Source organism: Marmota flaviventris, chromosome 13 (genome assembly GCF_047511675.1).
Source record: "Marmota flaviventris isolate mMarFla1 chromosome 13, mMarFla1.hap1, whole genome shotgun sequence".
Lineage (NCBI taxonomy): Eukaryota > Metazoa > Chordata > Mammalia > Rodentia > Sciuridae > Marmota > Marmota flaviventris.
The window spans coordinates 84342796-84365455 of NC_092510.1; the positions used below are offsets into that span (position 1 = coordinate 84342796).

The 22660-nt window shown below is 47.9% G+C and overlaps 2 protein-coding genes across 2 annotated transcripts; one reads left to right on the forward strand and one right to left on the reverse strand.

The window, feature by feature from the left end:
- Nucleotides 1-2816: 2816 nt before the first annotated feature.
- On the forward strand, nucleotides 2817-13969 carry Bspry (B-box and SPRY domain containing). Its single transcript, XM_027949440.2, has 6 exons — nucleotides 2817-3065; nucleotides 5517-5615; nucleotides 8418-8648; nucleotides 10319-10344; nucleotides 11226-11350; nucleotides 12566-13969. Exons 1-6 carry the CDS (start codon nucleotides 2865-2867, stop codon nucleotides 13090-13092), a joined length of 1209 nt encoding a protein of 402 aa, XP_027805241.1. The 5' UTR covers nucleotides 2817-2864; the 3' UTR covers nucleotides 13093-13969.
- Nucleotides 13970-15947: 1978 nt separating this feature from the next.
- Nucleotides 15948-19386, reverse strand: Hdhd3 (haloacid dehalogenase like hydrolase domain containing 3). The gene is made up of 2 exons (XM_027949419.2): nucleotides 19302-19386; nucleotides 15948-17341 (listed from the first exon to the last, which is right to left on the reverse strand). The coding sequence occupies exon 2, from the start codon at nucleotides 17180-17182 to the stop codon at nucleotides 16427-16429; it is 756 nt and encodes a 251-aa protein (XP_027805220.2). The 5' UTR covers nucleotides 17183-17341; nucleotides 19302-19386; the 3' UTR covers nucleotides 15948-16426.
- Between the last annotated feature and the right edge of the window lie 3274 nt (nucleotides 19387-22660).

Below are 22660 nucleotides of genomic sequence, written 5' to 3' on the forward strand. Positions count from 1 at the left end.
CTGTAATCCCAGAGAGCCCTGCAGAGCTCTAAGCAGCTTTCAAACTTTTTTGACCATGATCCTTGGGAGAAATACATTCTATCCCTAGGGCCTGTGTGTGTGTGTGTGTGTGTACTTTATATGCTTTAGTATGAGCATGATTGACTCCGTTTTGGTCTGGTCTGGTCTGGTCTGTTGGAGCCTAGTCCAAAATAATTGCTTTCCATAAACCTTGTTTAACGACATGTGCGTAACTGATATAGCAGTTACGTGTTGGGAGCTTGCTCACTCTTTCTTTCCTTCCTTCCTTTTCTTTTTCAGTTCTTTCCTTACTTCTTGAACAGATAAACTCGACTTTCTAAAAGTAAATCCACTCCCTCCATCTTTATTTATTTTTAAAAAAATATTTATTCTTTTTTTAGTTGTAGTTGGATATAATACCTTTATTTTTATGTGGTGCTGAGGATCAAACCCAGGGCCTTGCACGTGCTAGGTGAGTGCTCTACCACTGAGCCCCAACCCCAGCCCCACCATCTTTATTTTTATGTATTTAATTTTAAATTTTTTTTTTATACCTGCAATTGAACCCAGGGCTACTTAACTACTGAGCCACATCCCTACCCTTAAAAAAAAAAATTCTGTTTTTTTTCCTTTAGATATAAGGTCTTGGCTGAGTTGTTCAGGGCCTCACTAAGTTGCTGAGGCTGGCTTTGAACTCAGGACCCTCCTGCTTCAGCCTCCAGAGCCGCTGTGTCCACTCACATCTTAGTCCTTTGCATCTGCTTGTCCCTCTGCCTGGAAACATGTCTAGTGATTTTGCTGTGGCTTTCTAGACCTGGCCCACCCAAGAAAGAGAGCCAGTTTTCCCCCAGGGACCACCCAGCTTCTTCCTCTCCATGTCTCCCACAGCCTCTTCACACTTATAACAAAATGAAACAAAAAATTCTAACCACAATCTCTAATTATCATGGCCCATTTCCATCCCCACCCCCAGAGGAAGTGTTATGAGGTCATCACCCTCCCACTGGGATATGCAATAATCTTTCTCTCTGCTTTCTGTGCCAGGGACACTACCACCTCTCCAAAGAACCTCACAGAAACTTACATTTGGAAACCTCTACAAATATATTTACAGACTCTCATACGTACTATAAAAACATTAGCCCCTAGTGTGTGTCAAACTCCCAAGCTAAGCACAGATAAGATCACATTTAACTCTTGAAGCAGCCCTCTAAGCTAGATACTATCCTCATCACTCCCACGGTAGAGATGAGGAAACTGAGAACAGAAGGATCAAGTAACCTAACCAAGGTCCCACAGCAATAGGCAGTATAGTTGGGATGGAACCAATGACCTTATATTCCACTCTGCTCTCTCTAGTAACCTGGTGTAATATTTGTCTATTTGAGGCAACCAAGTGTCCATGCTGGAAGATGACCCCACTCAGAACGGCTGGGGTGTGGTTCCAGGCTATTAGCAGCTTCTTTTCCCTCAGGTACTAACGCTACATGCTGCAGAGTGAAGGATTCTATCCCCTTTGTGTAGTGTGATTTAGAGGGACCTCACAGGAGAGGTGTCTGAGCCCCTCTGAGCTTCAGGATCTCTTCCAGATTTTGCTTCCACCTGTGTCCAGGGGAGATGAACTTAAGAAAGCTCTCCAACACTCAAGGCCTGAGCCCTTCCCCTTTTGGCTGAGCTGTCTATCCAGCTCTCTGCCAAGATCCCTTCAGATGGAGTTTGGGCTTGAGGAGCGGGGCTTCCTTCCATGGGCTGGTCTGGGTCCCCAGCAGAGGGCTCAATCTGGCTTCAGACTGGTAAAAAGCCTTGAAATAATTCAGGTACATGTTAGCAGTTCTTTCTGAAGTGGGCGTTTTTTTTTTTGTTGTTGTTTTCTTTTACATGCTTATCTACACATTCCATTGTCTTCAAAATAAATATTTGTTACTTTTTCTCAATGCTAATTGAAAAACATCCAAAGATTCAAATTGAGAAAATCTGGATGCAAATACTGTACTTCGGGAAAATCGACCTTAGATGCTTCTCACTGGGCCTCACATGCAATTTAAAACATATTCATCATAGTAATCCCCCTTCCCTGCCACTGGGGATCAAGCCCAGGGTGCTTTATACCCCATGGGCTACATCTCCAAACCTTTTAATTTTTCAAAAAATATTTTTAGTTGTAGATGGAAACAATACCTTTATTTTGCGTATTTGGTGTTTTTTTTTTTTTTTATGTAGTGCTGGGGATCGAACCCAGTGCTTCACATGTACTAGGCAGGCGCTCTCCCATTGAACCACAACCCCAGCCCAGACCTTTTAATTCTGAGACAGGATCTCACTAAATTGTTGATGCTGGCCTCGGATTTGGTGAACCTCCGGCCTCAGCCTCCGGAGTAGCTGGGGTTAGGGGTACACCACACGTAGCCCTGTTTTGAGTTTCAGCCCAAGTCTACGAGGCGGGTCCTCTCACCCGCATTTTACTGGCGAGGCCACTGAACCGCTAAGAGCGCTTTGAGCCGGCAGCGTGACCCCACCCTAGTTTTAAACTACTCGTCTAAACGGCCTCTCAAAAAGGGCTGTTGCAAGGATCCGCCGGTAAGAATGCTCGTAAAGCGCTTAGCAAAAGCCTGGCACTTAGTAAGTGCGCAATAAATTTTCCTACAGTCACGTTACGGTTCGGTGTTTTAAGTTTGTTGTTTTAAAAACACGCGCACAGCACGATTTAACTCGGCAATCCAAACGCCTGCCAAGCGGGCGGGCTCCGGGCGGAAGGAGGCGGAGCCCGGCGCTCGGCGCTCCGGGGCGGGGCCGGGGCGGGGTCGGGGAGGCCCCGCCCAGCAGCACCTGCGACAGGTGGAGCGCTTAGCGCGCGGCGCTCGGCCATGTCTGCGGATGGAACCGGGCCGGGGACGGGGCTCGGACCGGGGTCTGAGCGGGGCCCGCTGTGCCCCGAGCACGGTCAGGATCTCAGCTGGTTCTGCGGCTCCGAGCGGCGGCCCGTGTGCGCCGCCTGCGCCGGGGTGGGCGGCCGCTGCGAGGGGCACCGCATCCGCCGGGCGGAGCAGCGCGCCGAGGAGCTGCGGGTGAGCGGGCGTGGGCCCGGAAGGCGGGGGACTCGGGGCGGCGGTGGCGCGCAGGGCCGGACAGGCAGGGACCCGGCGGCCTGGGTCGGGCTCCTCAGTGGTTTGGCCTGTAGAGCGAGGCCGTAGAAGGTGTGGCTTCTGGAATCGGGTTGATCGAGTTCGAATCCCACCCTCTTGCGTGCTCCCTGAGTCCCAAAACTCCCTGAGCCTCAGTGTCTTCATCTGTAATTGGGGGCAATAATAATAATACTGGCATGTGTTTATTATAGTTGACCTTTGATAAAAGTGGGTCCCTCCTCACCCCTGGATTCAGACCCACACCCCTGTCTACTGGTTTCCTGGTGAGGCGCTCTTTTTCCCTTCCAGGATTGGCCTCGACTGTACTCGAGCTGGTTTCACTTCAATGGGGAGGGGGCGGGGAAGATAACTGGAGGTTCCCTTTCACCTGAGGTTTCTTCTCACCTCCACTTTCAGCTTGGTTCCAGGCTGGTCACCTGTCACCACCCCTCCCCTGAGCTGCTGAGATTGGAGAGTCAGTCACTTTGGTGCTTCCTCCCTCCTTCCACCTTAGCTGTGGCCCCTGGGGATTTCCTTGCAATTGGAGTCGCCAACCCCACCCTGGAGTTCAGCCCTGCTGTGCACTTGAGTGCTCTCACTGGGGACTTCACCTACTTAGAGTGGACTGTAATACACATATCTTACCGGGTGCTAGGGCCAGCAGGGGTTCAGTTATTTAGTGACATCTTGATTGGTCTTACCTGTCAACAATAGCGATGATGAAAATAAACTTGGATAATATGATATAATCAACTTGCATTAGGAATAGGAACCTCTCAAATTCCAAAGTACTTAAACATTTGTCTTCTCATTCCATCCAGATCAACTTGTGGAAGTGGCAGTGCTACTCAGCATTTTATAGATGAGGAAACTGAGGCCTAGAGCAGGGCAGTAACTCCTTCTAGGTTTCCAATTGTCAACGGCTGGAGGCAGGGCACTTACTGACTGGGCAAGAGAAAGCCACCTCTTTGCTTCAGGGGTTAGAGGGAGGAAGTAATGCTAATGAGATGGAGAATTTCATGAAAACCTTAAAAAGTAGCCATGGGCATATCTGAATGGTGGTGAAGGCTGGAATGGGGTGGCAGACCTGGTGCTTATTTTGGAATGTACTCTGCCTCAGGGCATCTTACCTGACCCTCTTCCCCCAGCCTCTCCTATTCACCCCCTTTGCCTGAAGGGAAGTGGGCTTTGCCTTCAGCCCCTTCCAGTTTAGAGCAGAAATGTCTTTAGCACACTATCCCCTATCTCTCCAGCAAAGAAATTTCACACCAGGGCAAGACTGTTACTGAACTGGATCAAAACGGCACCAGTTCAACTGCTCTCTTACCTTCTGGATTCCTGCCAAGTTGCTTTTCAAAAGCTGGTCTCAGTTCTCCCAGTCCTGTGGTGCACGCTGATCATAGCTTCCTCCGAGTCAGTTCAGTACTAAGACTTTGCATTTGCACCTGTGAATTGCCAGGCTAATTTCTACTTGTGGGAGGAAATATTTATGAGGGCTTCCTGGAAGAGAAAACTGAGTTGCTTTTCAGTAGATGGAATGAGGCAAAAACTCTTAGGGGGAAATCATGGAAGGACTGCAGCTTGGGAGGGCCCCAGCTGTTATCTGGAGAGATGGAGTGGAAAAGCAAGGGCCTTACCATGTCACTTGGAGTGGGTCACTTCTCTGTGGGCCTCATTTGCCTCATTTCTGAAACTCTTCCCTGTCCCCATAGTTGATGCTAGTAGCTTTGGGAGCTGTGAATTGCTGGCCCTCTTGCAGTCAAGGCAGTGGGTGTTCATTCATTCCACAAATATTTATTTAGGGCCTTTTTGTGCAGGAACTCCCTTCTAGGGAGTAGGACGAAGAGAACAGGTCAAAGTCGTGGTGCGTATATTCCAGTGGTGGGAACATAAGCAGTAAAAGTAAACACACAGCATATAATCAGAGAGTTACAAGTTCAAGGGAGAAAGATAAAGCAAGGAAAAGATCAGGGGAGGGGGAATGACAGGAAAGGCACTCAAAGAAGTGATATCTGGATGGAGTGAAGAAGCCACACATGGAGACTACTGCAGAAGAAAGAAGGAAGGTGCAAAGGCACTGAGGTCAGGACAAGTTTGGTGTCCTTAAGGAACATAAAGAAGGACATTGTGGAGAGTGGTAGGAGGTGACATTGGAGACATAGGCAGAATCATGTCAGGTAGGCCCTTGTTGGCTAGGAGAGTTAGTGAGCTAGGAGAATAGGATGTGGCGGGCAGGATGTGGAATCCTTCACATGAAGATTTGGAGACAATATCATTTTTGATAATGATGCAGTTGTAGACATGACCATGGGAGTGGGTGGCTGAGGTAGGGGAAAATGAGTGAATGGCTCATATGCATGGCCAAAGACACTATGAGGGTTGTTTGTGTTGCAGAACAAGATCGTGGACCAGTGTGAGAGGCTGCAGTTACAGAGTGCTGGCATCTCCAAGTACATGGCTGAGGTCCTGTCAGGGAAGAACCAGAGAGCAGTGGTAATTCTTCCTTTCTCTCTATGCCCCCTCCCCAGGATAAGACCCTAACCCCAGGAACTTAGACAAGTCTAGGATCCCTTCCCAACCTCACAAACTCATTGTGGTACTAACAAAGCCAGATGTCCAGGAAGAATGGTTTCCCATTTCTATGAGACATGATTTTGCCATCTGGACAGAGTAAGCTTGTCTCTAGTACCACATTGCGTACAAAGACTGCTAGAAAATTACTTTCTTGGGTGTCTTAGCGTAGAGAGAAGGGTAGCATTTTTTTTTTTTAATAAGCAGTACTCTATTACTTAATTACATCCCCAGCCCTGTTTATTTTTTATTCTGTGATAGGGTCTTGCTAAGTTGTCAAGCCTGGCTTTGAACTTGTGATTCTCCTGTCTCAGCCTCATAAGTAGCTGGGATTCCAGGTATGTGCCACTTTGCCTGGCAAGAGTAGCCTTCTAATTATCTAATTATTCTGTAAAATATGATTATTTCATACTCAGTCCCAGACTTATAAATTATTTAGGGACTTTGACACTGAGTATTCCATATGATAATCTTATGCAGCTGGTGGCAGTAACATCTCTATTTATACATGGGGAATTGGGTTCCATGGAGGTTAATTGATTTGCCCAAGGCCACACTGCCTCCTGAGAGAGTCAGTTCTATGACCTGGACCTTCAGAGGCCCAGAACAGTGCCTCTTTTCCTACATCCACTGTCAATCCTTTCCTTGGTGGACTTATTGCCACTGCTGTGTCTTCACTCTCAATATGCCCTTCAGGGAAGGGGCTATGCTTTTGTTTCTGCACATACCCTTCCTCCTTCCGCCATAATACCTGGAGCAGACTTGTCACTGACCTAATCAAGGTTCTTTTAATTTCATGAAACACAACCCAGTCGAATTAGCATAAATAAAACTGAATTTCCTGGCAGGGTATATGGATCCTTGAAGCTGAAAGGGAACTAGTATCAGGAACCGAAAAGCTGCTAGGAGTCCAGGCAGCTACTCTGTTCATCTTTGCTTTAGTTTGCATGGTGATCTCCATGTCTTAATCCCCTCAACCTGCCTGCCCCCCTGCTCATCCTTTTTATTTTCTTGTCTTATTGCACTGGTTATGATCTTAGTACAATGTTGATTGAAAGCTACTATAGCAGATCTTCACTTTAAGGGGGAACCTTCCAACATTTTATCATTTATTTATTTAACAAATTCTTTTTGAGTACTAACCCTGTGCTAGACACTGTTATCCTATGTGCTAGGCATTCCACGGTGAACAAACCATATAAAAGTTCCTGTTTTCATGAAGCCTACATTCTTGTTGTGAGAAAGGGACAATAACAAATAAAAACATATTGCATCAGAAGGTGATACCTGATAAGGGGAAATGTAAAATAGGAAGGGGAATAGGATGTGCGGAGGACAGGGGTTGCAGTCACATGTGCTGTGATCGTAAGTGACCTCACTAAGGAGGCTGATATTTGCACTATCACCTAGGAGGTGGGGGAACAGACCACACATTTGAGGGAAGAGTGCTCAAGAAAGAGGGCAAGTTCAGAAGCCCTTGTTGGAGGAGCAGCCTGGAGGCCTGGGAGGCTGATACAGAGTAAACAGGGGGGAGGCAGGAGGAGATGAGATCCCAAGGGCAGCGGGAGAGGAGAGTGGGATTGTATCCTCATCGGCCATGCAGGGACTTTGCCTTTCATTGTGGGTACAATAGGAAACCATAGGAAATTTTTGAGCAGAGTAAATGCTATAATTTAAGATTAAAGAAGAACATTTTGGCCGCTATATTGAGATGTGACTATGGACAGCAAAAGTAAAAGCAGGGACACCAATTAGGGAACAGTTATAATAGCCTAGGTGGAAGAGAGTGGTTTATACCCACGCAGGTTCACTAGGCTACTCTTTTCTCCCCAAAATTGAGGAGCTTCTGTCAAACAGGCATGACTATTTCCTGCACTGTACAAAACAGGCCTTCAGGGACAGGATACAGGAAAGTGGCTGGGTGTCCCTGGCTCTCTGACCCGAAAGCAGTTCTGCTCTGTTTTCTGGCAAGAGTACAAGTGCAGGTGCTTTTGCAACTGATGCCTTTGGGGAGGATTGGTTATCCGATGGCATTTGGTGTTGGAGAATAGAGTTGGCCCGAGAATTAAGAGAATTGAGTCCTGGTCCCTGCTCTGCCACCCATTTGTCATGTGCATACTTCCATGAGAGATTCGTGATTGTCAGGAAAAATGTCCCACTCAGTCATCCAGTGAATATTTGGGTACCTACTGTATGTCAGACACTGTGCCAGGAGTTAGAAGACACTCAGTAATTTCTTTGGCTGGGAACTTCTTTCAGGTCTCTTCTGTGGCAGATAAAAACTATTAGGAATTAGTTGGAACAGTCTTAGGAAGTAATGCTTTTTGTCCTTCTACATAGTGAAATAGGGAGGACTTTATAGGCTCTTCTGCCCTGCAGTTTCTGTAATTCTCTGACTTTGGTCCCTTGGCCTTGCTATTCCCAACTGTGACAATAAGCAGGTGGTTCCAGTTGATCTCCACATCCTGCCCAGTTCCTTCATCCTGTGATCATGGCCTCATGAGGTACAGCTTGTCATCTGGATCTTAATTTTTTCCCCCTAAACCATATTTTGGAAGTCTAAGGCTGGGATGTGAAGTAAATCGCTTCAACACTGTCATTCCCCTTGGCATGTCCATTGTGGACATTGCTAGTCCATCTCACACTCCCTCCTTCTGAGCCCAAACGCTCTAATCCAGACTGAGACATTGCCAGGACCTGACTCCTCATTTTACTCCGTGACAGAGCATGGCCAGTTCAGCACGGGAGCTGGTTATCCAGCGGTTGAGCCTGGTGAGGAGTCTGTGCGAGAGCGAGGAGCAGCGGTTACTGGAACAGGTGCATGGTGAAGAGGAGCGGGCCCACCAGAGCATCCTGACCCAGCGGGTACACTGGGCCGAGGCTCTGCAGAAGCTCGACACCATCCGCACCAGCCTAGTGGACATGCTCACCCATCTGGATGACTTCCAGCTGATTGTAAGTCAGGCAAGGGTGAAGTCCAGACGCCCCAGAGTTTGAAAACACTGGAAATGTTTATTGGTAGGAGGTGCGTGGCAAAGAGGATTTGAAGCAGGGCTGAGTGACAAAGATTACTTGCTTGGCTAAATTTTAGTCTGGCTTCTGAATGTTCTCCTAGGCCCATCCGTGTACTTCTTTGTAAAATCTACTTTTAGCAAAAGAATCCCGCTAAGTCAGTTTAGCCAGAACCCCTTCATTCTTTTTATTTTTTTTTAATAACTTTATTTTATTTGTTTATTTTTATGGGGTGCCAGGGATTGAACTCAGTGCCTCATGCATGTTAGGCAAGCGCTCTATCACTGAGCCTCATTCTTGATTTCTGATTTTTCTCAATACCTAATTGGGCTTCTCATCCTCCATCATCTTCAGGTGATGTCTGATCATCCCGGCTTGTCTTCAGCAAGAGTCCTAATAAGTTGATTTAGCCGAAATTCCCCTTATCCTTATATTTCCTCTTGGTAATTTTCCATTCACTGACTTCCAAGATGTTCCTGGGCTGTGAATTCCCACCTGCCCATGTTGAATTCAGAGTTGAGCCCAATCTCTTCCCGGTTGCAATGGTTCCTGTACCTATCTCCATGTTCCTGAATAAGTCTTCCATACGTGCTTTAATAAGTACCACTGAATATTTTCTTCTTTAACATGAGGCCAGAAAATCAAATTATAAGAGGGTTTGGGGCAGCTGGTAGTGATATTCTTTCAGTAGTATACAAATGTTTACTGTTTCATGCTAGGCATGCCCCTATGGGGCAGAGTTACAGAATACAGCTGCCAGCTGCTCCCAGCCTTATGAAGGAGATGAATATGTAAATTGAGAACTGGGATGTTAAAGGATATGTAATCACTCAGAGCTAGGGACCTCACAATCTGGGCTGGGGGAAGGAAAGGGTCAGGGAAGGCTTGCTGGATGAAGTGATGTAGAAGTGATAAGAGTCGCATGGGAAAGGAAGTGGCAAGGTGGAGAGAGTTCAGGAGTGTGCCGAGGGCATGCTGCGCTTGAGGGAGCTGACGAGGGCTCCATTGAAACACAGCTCATCTCCAATCCTGCCAGAAATTATCATGACTAACATTTGGCTTATAATCTTTCAGAATATTGTGTAGATATACAGATACCTTTAGTTTTGAAGGGACAGTGTGACATCGGAGGTAAAGGCCAAGCAGAGGAAGAATGTGGAACAACTGGGCCCTCCCACTGCATTTTCAGTAGGGCAGTTTCCATGACTGCCCCGCATTGTGCTTTCACAAGTCACCCAGCTTCCCTGCACAGAGCACATTCTGTCCTAGACACTGGGACAGTCACAATAGAGGATCCAGAGAGTCTCAGCTGTCCAGGAGCTGACAGTCCTCATGGGGGATATTGGCAAATGGGCGACGGTCTTGAAGTGGAGTTGAGGGAAACCCAGGATACCCTGGGGTAGGAGCAGTAGAGTGATTCATCCTGTGCATGTGTCACGGGGGTGAGTGGGAGAAAAGCAACCCATACAACTTGATTTTGGCTTTAGGGGAAGGAGTAGGAGCTTTGGTCCTAGAGTCTGTGTCTACATGGAACCCTCTCTACAAGGCAGTCAAGTTTTGACTGCCTGCTGGGTGTCTGGTGCCAAATCTGACATTGTTTTCTTTCTTTGCAGCAAAAGGAGCAGGAGATTTTTGAGAGGTGAGTATGGTCCTGAGGTTTGCTTAGGTAGTCACAGACCCTAGGCCTCTCCCCAGTCTCTGCTCTTTGGAGAAAGTGTCAGGCATGTGACTGAGTGACATCCTTGGATGGCTTGATGGTCAGGGTCTTCCTGCCCCTGGTCTAGACAGTTGCTTTAGACCCACCCGGAGGAGCACTGAACATATACTTATTAACCAGAGCCTTGCCATGGCCTCTTTTTGATTGCTTATTTGTTTTGGTTTGGTGTTTTTGCAGGAGAGGATTGAACTGGGGCCTATATGCTAGGCAAGTGCTCAATCACCGAGCTGCAGCCCCAGGCCCTTGCCATGGGCTTTTAAAAACTTTTTTTTTTTTTGGTATTGGGTGTTGAACCCAGGGACGCTTGACCACTAAGCCACATCCTCAGCCCGTTTTTTTTTTTAAATATATTTAGAGGGGCTGGGGATATTAGTTGGTAGAGTGCTTGCCTCACATGTACTAAGCCCCCGGTTTGATCCCCTTTAGTGGCTTCTGGGTGGAATTGGCTGCTAAATCTTTTTTCTTTCTGATACCAAGGATTGAACCCAGGCGCACTTAACCACTGAACCACATCCCCAGCCCTTTTAAATTTCTTTATTCAGAGACAGGGTCTAAATGAGGTTGCTTACAGCCTCACTAAGTTGCTGAGACTGGCTTTGAACCTGTGATCCTCCAGCCTCAGCCTCCCAAGTTCTGAGTAGCTGGGACTACAGGCGTGCGCCACTGTACCTGGCTGGCTGCCAGTCTTGATGTCACTGTGGTAGTAGGAGAATTTTACTTCTCTCCTCCTCCACTCACCCCATAATGATCCAGGTGTATTTCCAGTAGCTTCTTGAACCTCTTTTTTTTTCCCCCTGCATAAGGACCGAGGAAGCAGAGGGCATTTTGGATCCCCAGGAATCAGAAAAATTAAACTTTAATGAGAAGTGCACTTGGAGTCCACTACTGACCCAGCTCTGGGCAACGGCGGTTCTTGGATCTCTCTCAGGTTAGGAGCTGCAAGAGCCTGACACCTTCAAGAGCAACTGGGCTTCTGTCTGTCTGTCTGTCTGCCTGGGGTTTGCTTCTGGAACAGTAGCTCAGGCAAACTGTGGTGCCTGAAGTTGTCTGCTCAGGGGGCTGTGGCTGTGGATAGGGCTGAGCAGCTGGGCCAGGTCCCTCTCATTGCTAGATCAGTCTGCCCTGTGGTTGGATCTAGGATTAATTTTCTTTCTGTAAAGCACATCCTCCTACTTTCTGCCCTTCTAGGGCAGCTCATTATGATTTCTTGGAAACCTCAGCTTTCTCTTTAAGAAAATATAACCGATGGCCAACTGGAGGGCAGATGAACCAGGGAGGACACTGCCTGGCTTTGTCTCATCCGTGCGCTTTACAGAGACTCAGACTGACCGTGGGCCTGGCTCTGTGCTGCATCCTAGGGCCACACAGGTTAACGTGACGCCGTCTTCTACCTCCAGGGATTCCCACTTAGCATGGGGGTCTCAAAGCAGGCTTCTCCAAGGCTGGATAGAAGCTTCTGTACTCCAGTGGTAGTCTTGGCACAGTTCACGGGAAGGTTAGGTTAGTAGACTGACTCTTTTTTCTATTTTAACCCTCCCCCGTATATTATCCTTAAATTTTTGACCTAAGCTATAGCTTGTCTACACTAGGTTCTAGTGTCAGATGGCACCTGAGTTTTCAGCAGCGTGTTAACTTTTGGAAACTGCATGTCTCATGCTTTCTATCTTCAGGAGCTCTGTCTCCAGGGTAAGTCATATCTGGAGGACACAGATATGACCAGCTAGCAATCAGTATGACCTGTGCTAGATGCACCAACAAAATGCTGAGTCTTCATTTGACCCTGCCTCCCACTCAGCATGGAATCCTGAGCAACTCACTGCTCTTTCTGCCTTACTTCTGTCAAAGTTTACAATTGAAATCTTCAGCTAGTAATAACTACTATTACCATGGGTACAGTTTATTGAGCACTTACATGTTAGGCACTTTACATGTATTTTTTTAAATTTTATTTAATGTTCATGACCACCCTGTGATATTCTATTTGATAGCTGTTTTACAGACAAGGAAACTGAGGCTCAGAGAGAGTAAATGGCTTGTCTGAGTCTGAATGCCAGTGAGTGATGAGGAATCTCTTTGCTACCTTATGGGATCAGGTTGGGGCTTTCTGGGAGGGGCCTGGATGATTCAGAATTCTTTCTGGCAGGCATGGAGGACGTCCGCATTGATGAGAAGACTATCAGCCCCTCTCTGCAATTGTCAGATGATCGAAGGACCCTGACCTTCAGTGCCAAGAAGTCCAAGGCCTGTGCAGATGGCCCAGAGCGCTTCGACCACTGGCCCAATGCTCTGGCTGCCACCTCCTTCCAGGAGGGGCTCCATGCCTGGATGGTGAATGTCCAGAACAGTTGTGCCTACAAAGTGGGCGTGGCCTCAAGCCAGCTGCCCCGCAAGGGTTCTGGTAGTGACTGCCGCCTGGGCCACAATGCCTACTCCTGGGTCTTCTCCCGCTATGATCAGGAGTTCTGCTTCTCGCACAACGGGCGGCACGAGCCCCTGGGGCTGCTGCAGTGCCCCGCGCAGCTGGGCGTGCTACTGGACCTGCAGGGACAAGAGCTGCTCTTCTTCGAGCCAGCCTCGGGCACCGTGCTCTACTCTTACCGCACAGCCTTCCCTCGGCCCCTCTGCCCAGTCTTCGCTGTGGCCCACCAGACCATTTCCATCATCCACTGACCTTGGGCCACAGGGAGGCCAGCTCCACCTCCCATCACCTTCTCAGGCCAGGCCACATATCTACTGGATGTCCTTTCCCCAAATGGTGTGGGGTTTCTAAGGGAAGCAGGGTCCATGCCCAATGGGCAGCTTAGGAGTAGTAGATATTGTCTCAGACCTGGACAAATCCTTTAAATCCTGGCCATCTGTGGCTCCTGGGACTTTACTCCCAGTCTACCACGCATCTGCCCCTGTGAGGTGTCTCCTTCACCACTTTATCTCTGGCAACCAGCATGGTATCTGGTGCATAATGAGGGAGCAGTAATTATATGGTGAGTGAGTAGATGGATGGACAGATGGACAGGTGACTGGGCAGATGTAGTTTCTGGAGAAGCACTTCAGCCCCCTCCCCCCAGCTTCTCACATATGGAAGGGATTCTCTGCAGAGAAGCCTATGGCTGAAGACTGTCCTCTTAGTTCAGTACTTCTCCATCTTTTTCAGGACATGGCACAATGAGAAAATATTTTTTTAGTACACAAGGACCACCTGGAAGAGATTTAGAACTTCTGTGAGGCTGCTCTTGGGCAGAATAGTCTGGCCTGGGAATGCCCAGGTCCTGCCTTGGCACTCAGAAGACTGAGGGATCCTACCTCCAGGAAACCTAATGGCAGCACAGCCATGGGCATTTGCCCCAGACCCAGAAGCTGAGCGCCAGCTTGTGCCCACCCGTGATAATGGGTGGAATAAGTAAATGTTTCCCTTGAAACATTTACTGGTGAGTGCCCCTCTGACTTAAAGACCTAGGGTAAGAGTTTCAGGTCTAAAAGAGCTTCAAGTAAGAACTGAGGACTGACCTTAGGGAACATGGACATGATTAAAGGTCTTAAAAGACTTGAAGACTTCTTGTATGTTCTTTGTTAGTAATTGGCTACAGACTGTGCTGGCTCAGTCTTAACCCTCACACACAGCGAGGCCTGGCAGAAAGACTCTGCAGACATTTACTGGGATCAAGGGCAAAGCCCTTAGTATTCTCCTTCATGAGCTGACCCAAGAATAGTGTTCTTCAAACTTTTATTCAGGAACACTCTTAAAAAGCAGCCTTACTCTGGGCATGGTGATGTGCTCCTGTAATCTCAGCAACTCCAGAGGCACATTCAATTGCAAGTTCAAGGCCAACCTCAGTAACTTAGGGAGACTCTGCCTCAAAATGAAAAATAAAAAGGGCTCGGGATGTAGTGCAGTAGTAAAGCACCCCCGTTCAATACCCAGTACCAAAAAAAGCTTTATCAGGGCTGGTGCTGGAGTTCAGTGGTAGAGCTCTTGCCTAGTATGTGACAGGCCCATTTGGGTTCTATCCCTAGCATTGCAAAAACAAAACAAAATACTACCTGCAACTTAGGGCTCTGGGTTCAAAGAGGATGTGAACCAGAGCCCTCCCCACTTGAAAATCACTGCTTAATCAGGGGAGGTCACAAAGTAAGGTTGCTGGGGTCAGTGGACAATGAAATAAAATAGTCTAAGATTCAAAGACAGCCATTCCTCTGCCTCAGCCATTTCTGGCCATGCAGTCATGTGGCCCCAGAATGGATGGGGGCAGAGGTCTTCGGAGAAAAGCTGAAAAAATCCCCATCTTGAGGTGGAAAAAAAAGATTTTTTTTTTTTTAATTCCAGTGCCAGAATAGAACTTGGGGCCTCATGCATGCTAGGCAAGCGCTCTACCACTCAGTCACATCCCTGCCCTTTTTTTTTGAGAAATCTCATTAGATTGCTTAACAGTTTACTTAAAGAAACTGGGCTGATTAAACCCACAGGCCTCTGGTTGGCAACTCTAGGTGGAGATGATCTCCAAGGCCCTTGCAGCTCTGAGACTAAAGTTCATGACCTGTGTCTTCATTGCTGGGACACTTGGGCATTACTGTTGAGTCACCTGGTCTTGGTGCCAGGCCCAAGGAAGATAGACACAAATGGTTTGATTAAGCTTGAAGGGGTCTTTCCCACCTTTTCCTGGGCACAGCCCCTGTCCAGAGATCCGGTCAAAACCACCCTCTCCTCTTTGGCACTGGACAGCCCCCTGGCATGCTCCCTCCACCTCCCACAGAGCCCTCACAGGTCATGGGCACACTGCAGGAATGTCCCCTCAAACCTCTGCCCAACCTCACCACCAGCTTAGGGTTCTGTCCAGAGCTTGTCCACTGGCACCAGAACCCACACATTTGTGCCTGCCTGTGTTTTTAAGTCTATGGTTAAAACCTGTGCCTGGCACTGGACAAAGCAGAGAGATCTGGGAAACAAGTGCATTGGTGAAGGCAGGAAGAGACATGGAGTTTTAAAACCCAACCTACTCTTTCAGCCTCCAGCTGCTTTCCCCACCCCGAGCTCGTCCTTGTTCCCTTGATCTCCTACCCCCATGCTGGCCCCTGTGACTGGGGTGCCCTTTAGGAATGACATTGCTCAGGATGACTTTCCTCTTCTCCCAGGATCTCTACTGCACTGTTTTATGTGACAAGGCCCCCTGTCCACTTGAAACCTAGTGGTCCAAGTCAATGGGCTTTGGAATTGGATGGGTTTAAATTGGAACCCTGGTTCCCATGCATGCTGACTTCAGCTGCATTACCACGTCACCTAACCCCTGAATCTCCATTTCTTCATTTGAAAAAAAAAGGGGGGGTGGGTGGGATAGTTATGCCCACTTGGGAGCTTCAAGGGTCACATTGAGAACTTAGCAGAGTACCTAAGTACTCTGGGCAGGAATAGCCATCAGTCTAACTTTGTGACTAATCATGGTTGTTTCTTAGTCGAATTTCCTGTTCAGACTATTCAGTGTCCTACAGCAATGGCTTAGCATCAAATTAAGTTCTAAACTCAGGCTTGGTGAGGGGGTGGGTCTCAAAGGTTGAATAATAAGAATTCTGCTTCAAATTATTATTATTTCATAATAGGGTTTTAGGTCTCCAATGACAAAAGGACCTTGCTACTAAAAGTTTTTAAATGCCTGCTTTTTTTTTGGGTGGTGGTGCTGGGGGTAGAATCCAGGGTTCATATATGCTAGGCAAGCACTTTTTCACTGAGCCACACTCCCAGTCCTAGAAAGTGCTTGATTTTGAAACTATTTGGTCCCTCAAAGAATACAGATGGAGGTGAGGGGGACTCATGGGAGAAAAGGAACGCAGGTGTGAATGAGTGAGCTGCGACCTGGAGCTGGTTAGTGTGGCAAGGCTAAAAGCCCAGCCCTTGTTACTGTTATCATCAGAACAGGTTTGGAGGCTGCAGGGGAAGAGCACAGTCCACATCTGGGAAGAAAGAAGGGGCTCCTTCTCCAGTGTTTGTTTTGGCCCAGACACTTCCTCACCAGATTTACAACCCAGGGGTTGATCCCTCCAGGCGGTCAAGGGCGGGCAGGACATGGGACAGTGATGGAAGAATATGTTCTTCAGGTACAGAAGCCCTGATGGCAGGGTCCAGAGGCTCTGGGCCAACCACCAGAAAGCTGTGCATGCCTATAGCCCGAGCCCCCTGGTAATCACAGAGGTAACTGTCCCCAATATGGGCTGCTACTGCTGGTTGCATGCGAGCAAGCCGCAAGGCCTCATGGAAAATGCGGGGGTCTGGCTTGGGCCAGCCAGCAGCTTCAGAAGTCAACACAAAGTCAAAGTGTTCCCACAGGCCAAGACCCACCAGGATGTCCTGTAGCCGGTGGTCAAAGTTGGAGACTGCTGCCAGCTTCAGACCCCGCTTGCGGCACCCTCTCAGGGTGTTCTCAGCCCCATCCAATACCTGCCAGCTGTAGGGGTGTCTGAAGTCTTCATATAGCTCATCAGCGATGGGGGCCACGGCTTGGGCATCCCGGACACCTGCCAGGTGGAAGGTCTGCAGGATCACATCCAGCCACCACTGACGAGAGGTGAGGCCATGGCTCAGGCCGTAGTTAGGGAAGCTGTGGTTTTGAGCCTTGAACACCTGCCTGAAGGCTTGTCCCAGTGTTGTGGCCTCCACCTCCAGCCCATGGGCCCGGGCCTTGGTGGCATACTCCTCCCCTATAGGACGCCGAAGCCTGAGCAGCGTGTCCTTCACATCCCATGTCAGGAGACGTAGCTGCAGCCGGTGTGCCATGGAGAAGGACAAGTCCACCTTGGGTCCCACAGTCCAGGAAGATAAGGAGCTGGACAAGACTACCCCTCCACAACCTAACAGTCTTTTCTTTCCCGGCCTGTGGATCAGATTTTCTGCTTGACCTAAGGCACTTTGGAAACGTCTTCACAGCACAGGATCCTAGAATGAGAAATAGCAGGTGAGGTTCAAGTCAAGGCCCTGCTGTTAGAGACACTGGTTTCACATCAGTGCTGCCAATGTGTGACCCTAGGAAAGTCACTCTGAATCCCTGTCTCATGTGTAAGAGGAACACAATGACATTAACCTTACAAGATCTTGGGCTAAATGAGAGTGTATATCACATTCATTCCAAAACAAACTTTCAGGTACATCTTTGAGCTAGATGCTGGGCAATAGGACAGGTTTCCTGCCTTTGTGGCATTTATAGGCACTAAAGAATAGGGGATACAGGACAGCTGCAGTGGTGCATGCTTGTAATACCAGCTACTTGGGAGACTGAGGCAGGAGGATTACAAGTTTGAGGTCCTTAGTGGGACTTTGTCTCAAAAAAAAAAAAAAAAAAAAGGCCTGGGCATATGCCTCAGTAGTAGAGTGCTTGCTACCTAGCCATGCAAGGAGCTAGGTTCCATTCCCAGTATTGGGGGAAAAAAAGAATAGGGGACTCAGATATTAGACAAAGAAATACACAAGCACTTAATGAAGCATAATGAAGTCAGTATGTACCATGGGGACATAAATTCAGAGACCCAAACTGATGTTAGTTGGGCCCTCAGGGAATATGGATGGAGTGAGGGGGACTCATGGTAGAAAAGGAACACAGGTATAATGTGTGAGCTCAGAGACCTAGAGCTGGTCAATGTGGCAAGGTTAAAAGCCCAGCCCTCATTGCTGTATCACCAGAACAGGTTTGGAGGCTGCGGTGGGAGGGGCACAATTCACATAGGGGAAGAAAACTCTTAGTCTTTGAAGTAGGGAGCATCCTAAGCAAGTGATATTTTGGTGAAGATCTGAAGAGCAAATGTGCAGGAAGTGGAGGTGGTTAAGTGTTCCTGGCAGTAGAAATGACAAGTGCAATGAAAGAGTCTGGTACTTACGAAGATTGTCCACCTAAGGCAAGGTCTTACAGATCAAAGTAAGGAAACAATTATGATCTTTATTAGCGTTACTACCAATGTTCAAAGACAGAAGGGCCCTTTCAGACCATCTGACCAACATCCTGGCTGCTGAGCAGACTGAGTCAGAGGGACAGTTACTAGCCTAAGGTCACGGTAAGCCAATAAACACTGTCAGGACTAGAACCCAAACTTCTAGAACCTCTGGTGAGTGCTCCCTTCCTCTGCAGGATGCTTGGACACATTTGGATCTTAAAAAGCACTTCATTCTGGTGAACTTGTATATCACAGGACACAAGGACAGAGCAGCCTGCTTCTATCCTTAACCCTTCCTAAGCCTGGTTTCTGCATCCTTCCTTCATCCTGCCTAGGCTCAGCCATGAAAAAATTACTGACTCAAAGCATAGGAAATGCATTTGTCAGGCTGGTGAACAGAGGCTGCAAGCAGCTTCTTTCCTAGACAGAGCTGATTCCAGATATGCTATTCAGTTGAATCCAAGGGGTCAGAGTTCACAGAGCAATCAAGCTATCGCTGAAGGAGGGGCACACTGGTGAATATGGGGATCAGTCTTCGAGGAAGTGAGACAAGGAAGTGGATTTGTCTGCCAGGAGCTTGGAGAGACCCACTCAAAGAGCCTCTCATTTTGCAGGTGGGCAGATGGAGGCCCAGTGAGGGGTGGGAACTTGTCGCGAATAGCACGGGGCGCCATTAGCTCAGCTAAGACGAGAACCAGAACGATATACAGAGTTTTCCATTTTGGGAATCTGGGGCTGGGGGCTCTGGGCTACAGGCGGAATGGTTCACCCTCCCTCCCTTCCTCCGGGGCTCGGTGGAGCAACGTCCAGGTGCCGGGAGTTCAAGCAAAATCTACCCGGCTGCAGTGCGTGTGCTGCGTGACCCGGAGCGCGAAGTCCCAGGGTCCGCGACTAGGCCTGGATCCTGGGTCCCCTTCCCGGTTCCAGTGCGCTCCCTCGGCTCGGCGCCTATCCCGGGGCCCAGCACCTACCTGGCTCGCAGAGAAGGTGGCCAGAGGGCCGCTGCAGATCCTCCCGGCTCGGCTACGGCTACGGCGCGCAGCAGCTCCGCGGACTCCAAGCTCCCACCCCGCCCCTCGCCCCGCCCTCCTCCTTTCGCCCCGCCTCTTCGTCCCGCCCTCCTCTCGTCAACCCTGGCGGCGCTCCGCGAGTCACCTATTCTTGCTGCGCCCCTCCACCCCGCTTTAGTCACTTTGCACTCTCCCCGCCCCTTCGTCCCCTCCCTGCACCCCCTTGGTTCCCTATCCCGCGCTCTTCCGCCTCCAGCCCGCGTCTCATCGTCACCGTGCACCCTTTCGTTATCTCTGCGCTGCCACCCTGAGGGTGGGTAGAGTCCTCTACAGTAACCTAGAGGCTTTAAAAAATTCTTTCGAGAAAAAGAAAGAAAGAAAGAAAAGACTTGATTTTGCAAAAGTAGTGCGTTGTCATTTCAAAAAACTTGACATTCATTCACCAGCTGCTTAGTAAACATGTGCCTGCTTTGTCCCTGTGCAGGTCCTCACTGAGGATGCATCGGGAAACAAGATGCTTCCTGCCTGCTGGGATCATGGGAGGGACAGACAAAAATCAAGTAAACAAACAAGACGTGTTGAGAGAGTAGTAAGTGCGGTGGAGGCTCAGGGGTGGAGAGGGGTGGGGAGGAAAGAAGGGCTCCCCCACTCCACACCTCATTCTTCTTTCCTCCCCTCCAAATGAGTCTCAAGACTCATTTGTTTGCTTGTTCAGAACCAACTCACCCTCGCGCTAGGTTGAGGGCCTGGGAGGAAGCCAAGTGTAGAGTCAGAGCTGGGGCCTGGGATTCCAGGGACTTACCTGCAAAACAGGTTTTGTGTCACAAATATGATTCCCAGATGTGGGGTTGGGAAGGGTGATAAGGAAGTCAGAGGTATACCTTTGTTTCACAGAATCAAGGAATGCCTGAGGTCACCCACTGTTCAAGGTCACCTAAAACCTAAGCAGACCCTTAAGTTCAGGTTCCAACACTGCTATCTGACCCTCTGTGAGCCTTCTGCTCAATTCTTTTCCTCTCTGGGCCTCCTTCTCCCAATATGCAAAATGGGGGGTTTGGACAAAATAACTTCCAATTAATGTCCAGACTATCTTTGAAGTTGATTTCTAAGATCGTTAACTTTGCCCATGGAACCTCAGTTTCTCCATATGTAAACAGGGCATAGTAATGTCTACAGCAGAGTTGAATGAGATCACCTGGAAAAATTCTTTGAGAAGTAAAAGATGATTTTTTTCAGATGAGAAAGTTGAGAGCCCCACATACCATTGTAACCCAGGGTCACTCATTGCACACCTCCAGAAAATGGCATTTCCATTTCATTGTGAATATGCCCCCTGCAGTCATGGCCCCGACTTAACTGTTAGTCCTCTGGGATCTGCTTTACCTTTGCTCTGGGTAACTTCATCAGTGGAGAGAGAGGAATCTTACATCAGGGGAAAGCCAGTGACAGGTCCCTCATACACTGGAACAAGCTTTGTTTTGATTTGCACGTTTAAAACTGGATATATTTAATCGATATTTTCCTGCATCGGTTAGATCACAGGAATCCTCTGATGATTTCATCCATTGACCTAATTTTTGGTCTGGTGACTGCTTCTGGGGACACCTGGCATGTTATACTATATACTGGATGCCAGCTTATTCTCTTTGGAAAGCCAAGTGGTTTTTGTTGTTGTTGTTGTTTTGTTTTTGTGAGAGCTTTTTCCTTGACATTCTCTTATTGAAAGCACTATATAAATCCAGGTTGGGCCAAGTAGGTACATGTCTCTCTTTACTTTTAATTTTTCACTTACTTTTCTTTCTTTTTATTTTATTTTTTTCAATGCTAGGGATAGAAGTCAGGGCTTTGTGCATACAGGAAAAGCACTCTGCGATTAAATTACACCCTCAGCCCTCATTTATTTAATATTTAACTTTTAAAAAAATATTTATGTTTTAGTTGTAGTTGGACACAATATCTTTTTGTTTTATTTATTTATTTTCATGTGGTGCTGAGGATCGAAACCCAGGGCCTCGAACATGCTAAGCAAGGCTCTACCACTAAGCCACAACCCCAATCCTATTATTTAATTTTTTAATTAAGATACCCAGAGAGAGCTGGTGTAATGGTGCATCCCTGTAATCCCAGCTACTTGGGAGGCTGAGGCTGCAGGATCATAAGTTTGAGGTCAACTCAGGCCAACAGTTTCAAAAAATAAAAGATCTGAGGATGTAGCTGGAGATGTGGTCAAGAACCCCTGAGTTCAATCCCCAGTGCTGCAAACAGAGAAAAAGGCAAAGAAGTGTGCATGTCTTTGAATTTTCACAAAGTGAGCTCACTGGTGCAACCACCACCTGGAGCAAGCAAAAGAATATTTCTAGAACTCTAGAGCCCATCTGCTTGCAGACACTTACCCCCACAGAAGATCATGATTCTGACTTCTAATTGCATGGTTTAACTGTTTTTGAATCTTACACAAGGGAACAGCACAGCATGTATTCTTTTGCATCTTGTTCCTTTCACTCAAAATTTTGTTGGTATTACAGTTGAGATCCAGAATGTCCCCCAAAGGTTCATGTGTTAAAGGACTGGTCAGCAGCCTGTGGTGCCGTCAGGAGGTGGCAGAAACTCTAGGAGGTGGGGCCCAGTGGAGGTCATTGAGACATGCCTGTGGACTGGATATTGGGATCCCCACTCCTTCCTCTGGTTGCCATGCACTTCTGCCATGATGTACGGCCTCACCAAAGGTCCAAAAGCCACTGAGTCAAATGGCCATGGACTGAAACCTCTGAAACTGTGAGCCAAAATAAACCTTTTCTCTTTTAAGTTGATCATCTCAGATATTTTGTCACAGCTGAGTAACAGTAGATTCAACCACGTTGTCATGTAAAGCTGTAGTTCATTCTCATTCCTGTCCTATTCCATCTCATGGTTGATGAACATTTGGGTTATCTCCAGGTTTTATTTATTACACATATTACAGAATGTTGCTATGAACATGTCTCTTGGTGAATGTAAGTATATGTTGTTTTGTTTTGTTTTGCAGTGCCGAGGACTGAACCCAGGGCTGGGCACATACTAGGCAAGTATTTTTCCACCTAGCTACATCCACAGCCCAGTTATATATTTCTGATGGGTAAGTACCCAATGTGGACTCACTAGTGTATAAGGTATGCATGTGTTCAGCTTCAGAAGAGAGGGCCAGTTTTCTGAAGTGATTGTGACAGTAATATCTGAGAGTTCTAGTCCTTCCACATTCTCAACAATTGGCACAGTCAATCTTTTTAATAGGTATGGTGGTATCTCAAGGATTTAACTTGAATTCCTCCACCAATTAATGA

What these genes read in the sequence shown, in the direction of transcription:
- Bspry (XM_027949440.2), top strand. Translation starts at nt 2,865, where the DNA reads ATGTCTGCGGATGGAACCGGGCCGGGGACGGGGCTCGGACCGGGGTCT. An exon ending in AGCGCGCCGAGGAGCTGCGG is followed by an intron (nt 3,066 to 5,516) that starts GTGAGCGGGCGT and finishes TTTGTGTTGCAG; the next exon opens with AACAAGATCGTGGACCAGTG. An exon ending in TGGATGACTTCCAGCTGATT is followed by an intron (nt 8,649 to 10,318) that starts GTAAGTCAGGCA and finishes CTTTCTTTGCAG; the next exon opens with CAAAAGGAGCAGGAGATTTT.
- Hdhd3 (XM_027949419.2), bottom strand. Translation starts at nt 17,182, where the DNA reads ATGGCACACCGGCTGCAGCTACGTCTCCTGACATGGGATGTGAAGGAC.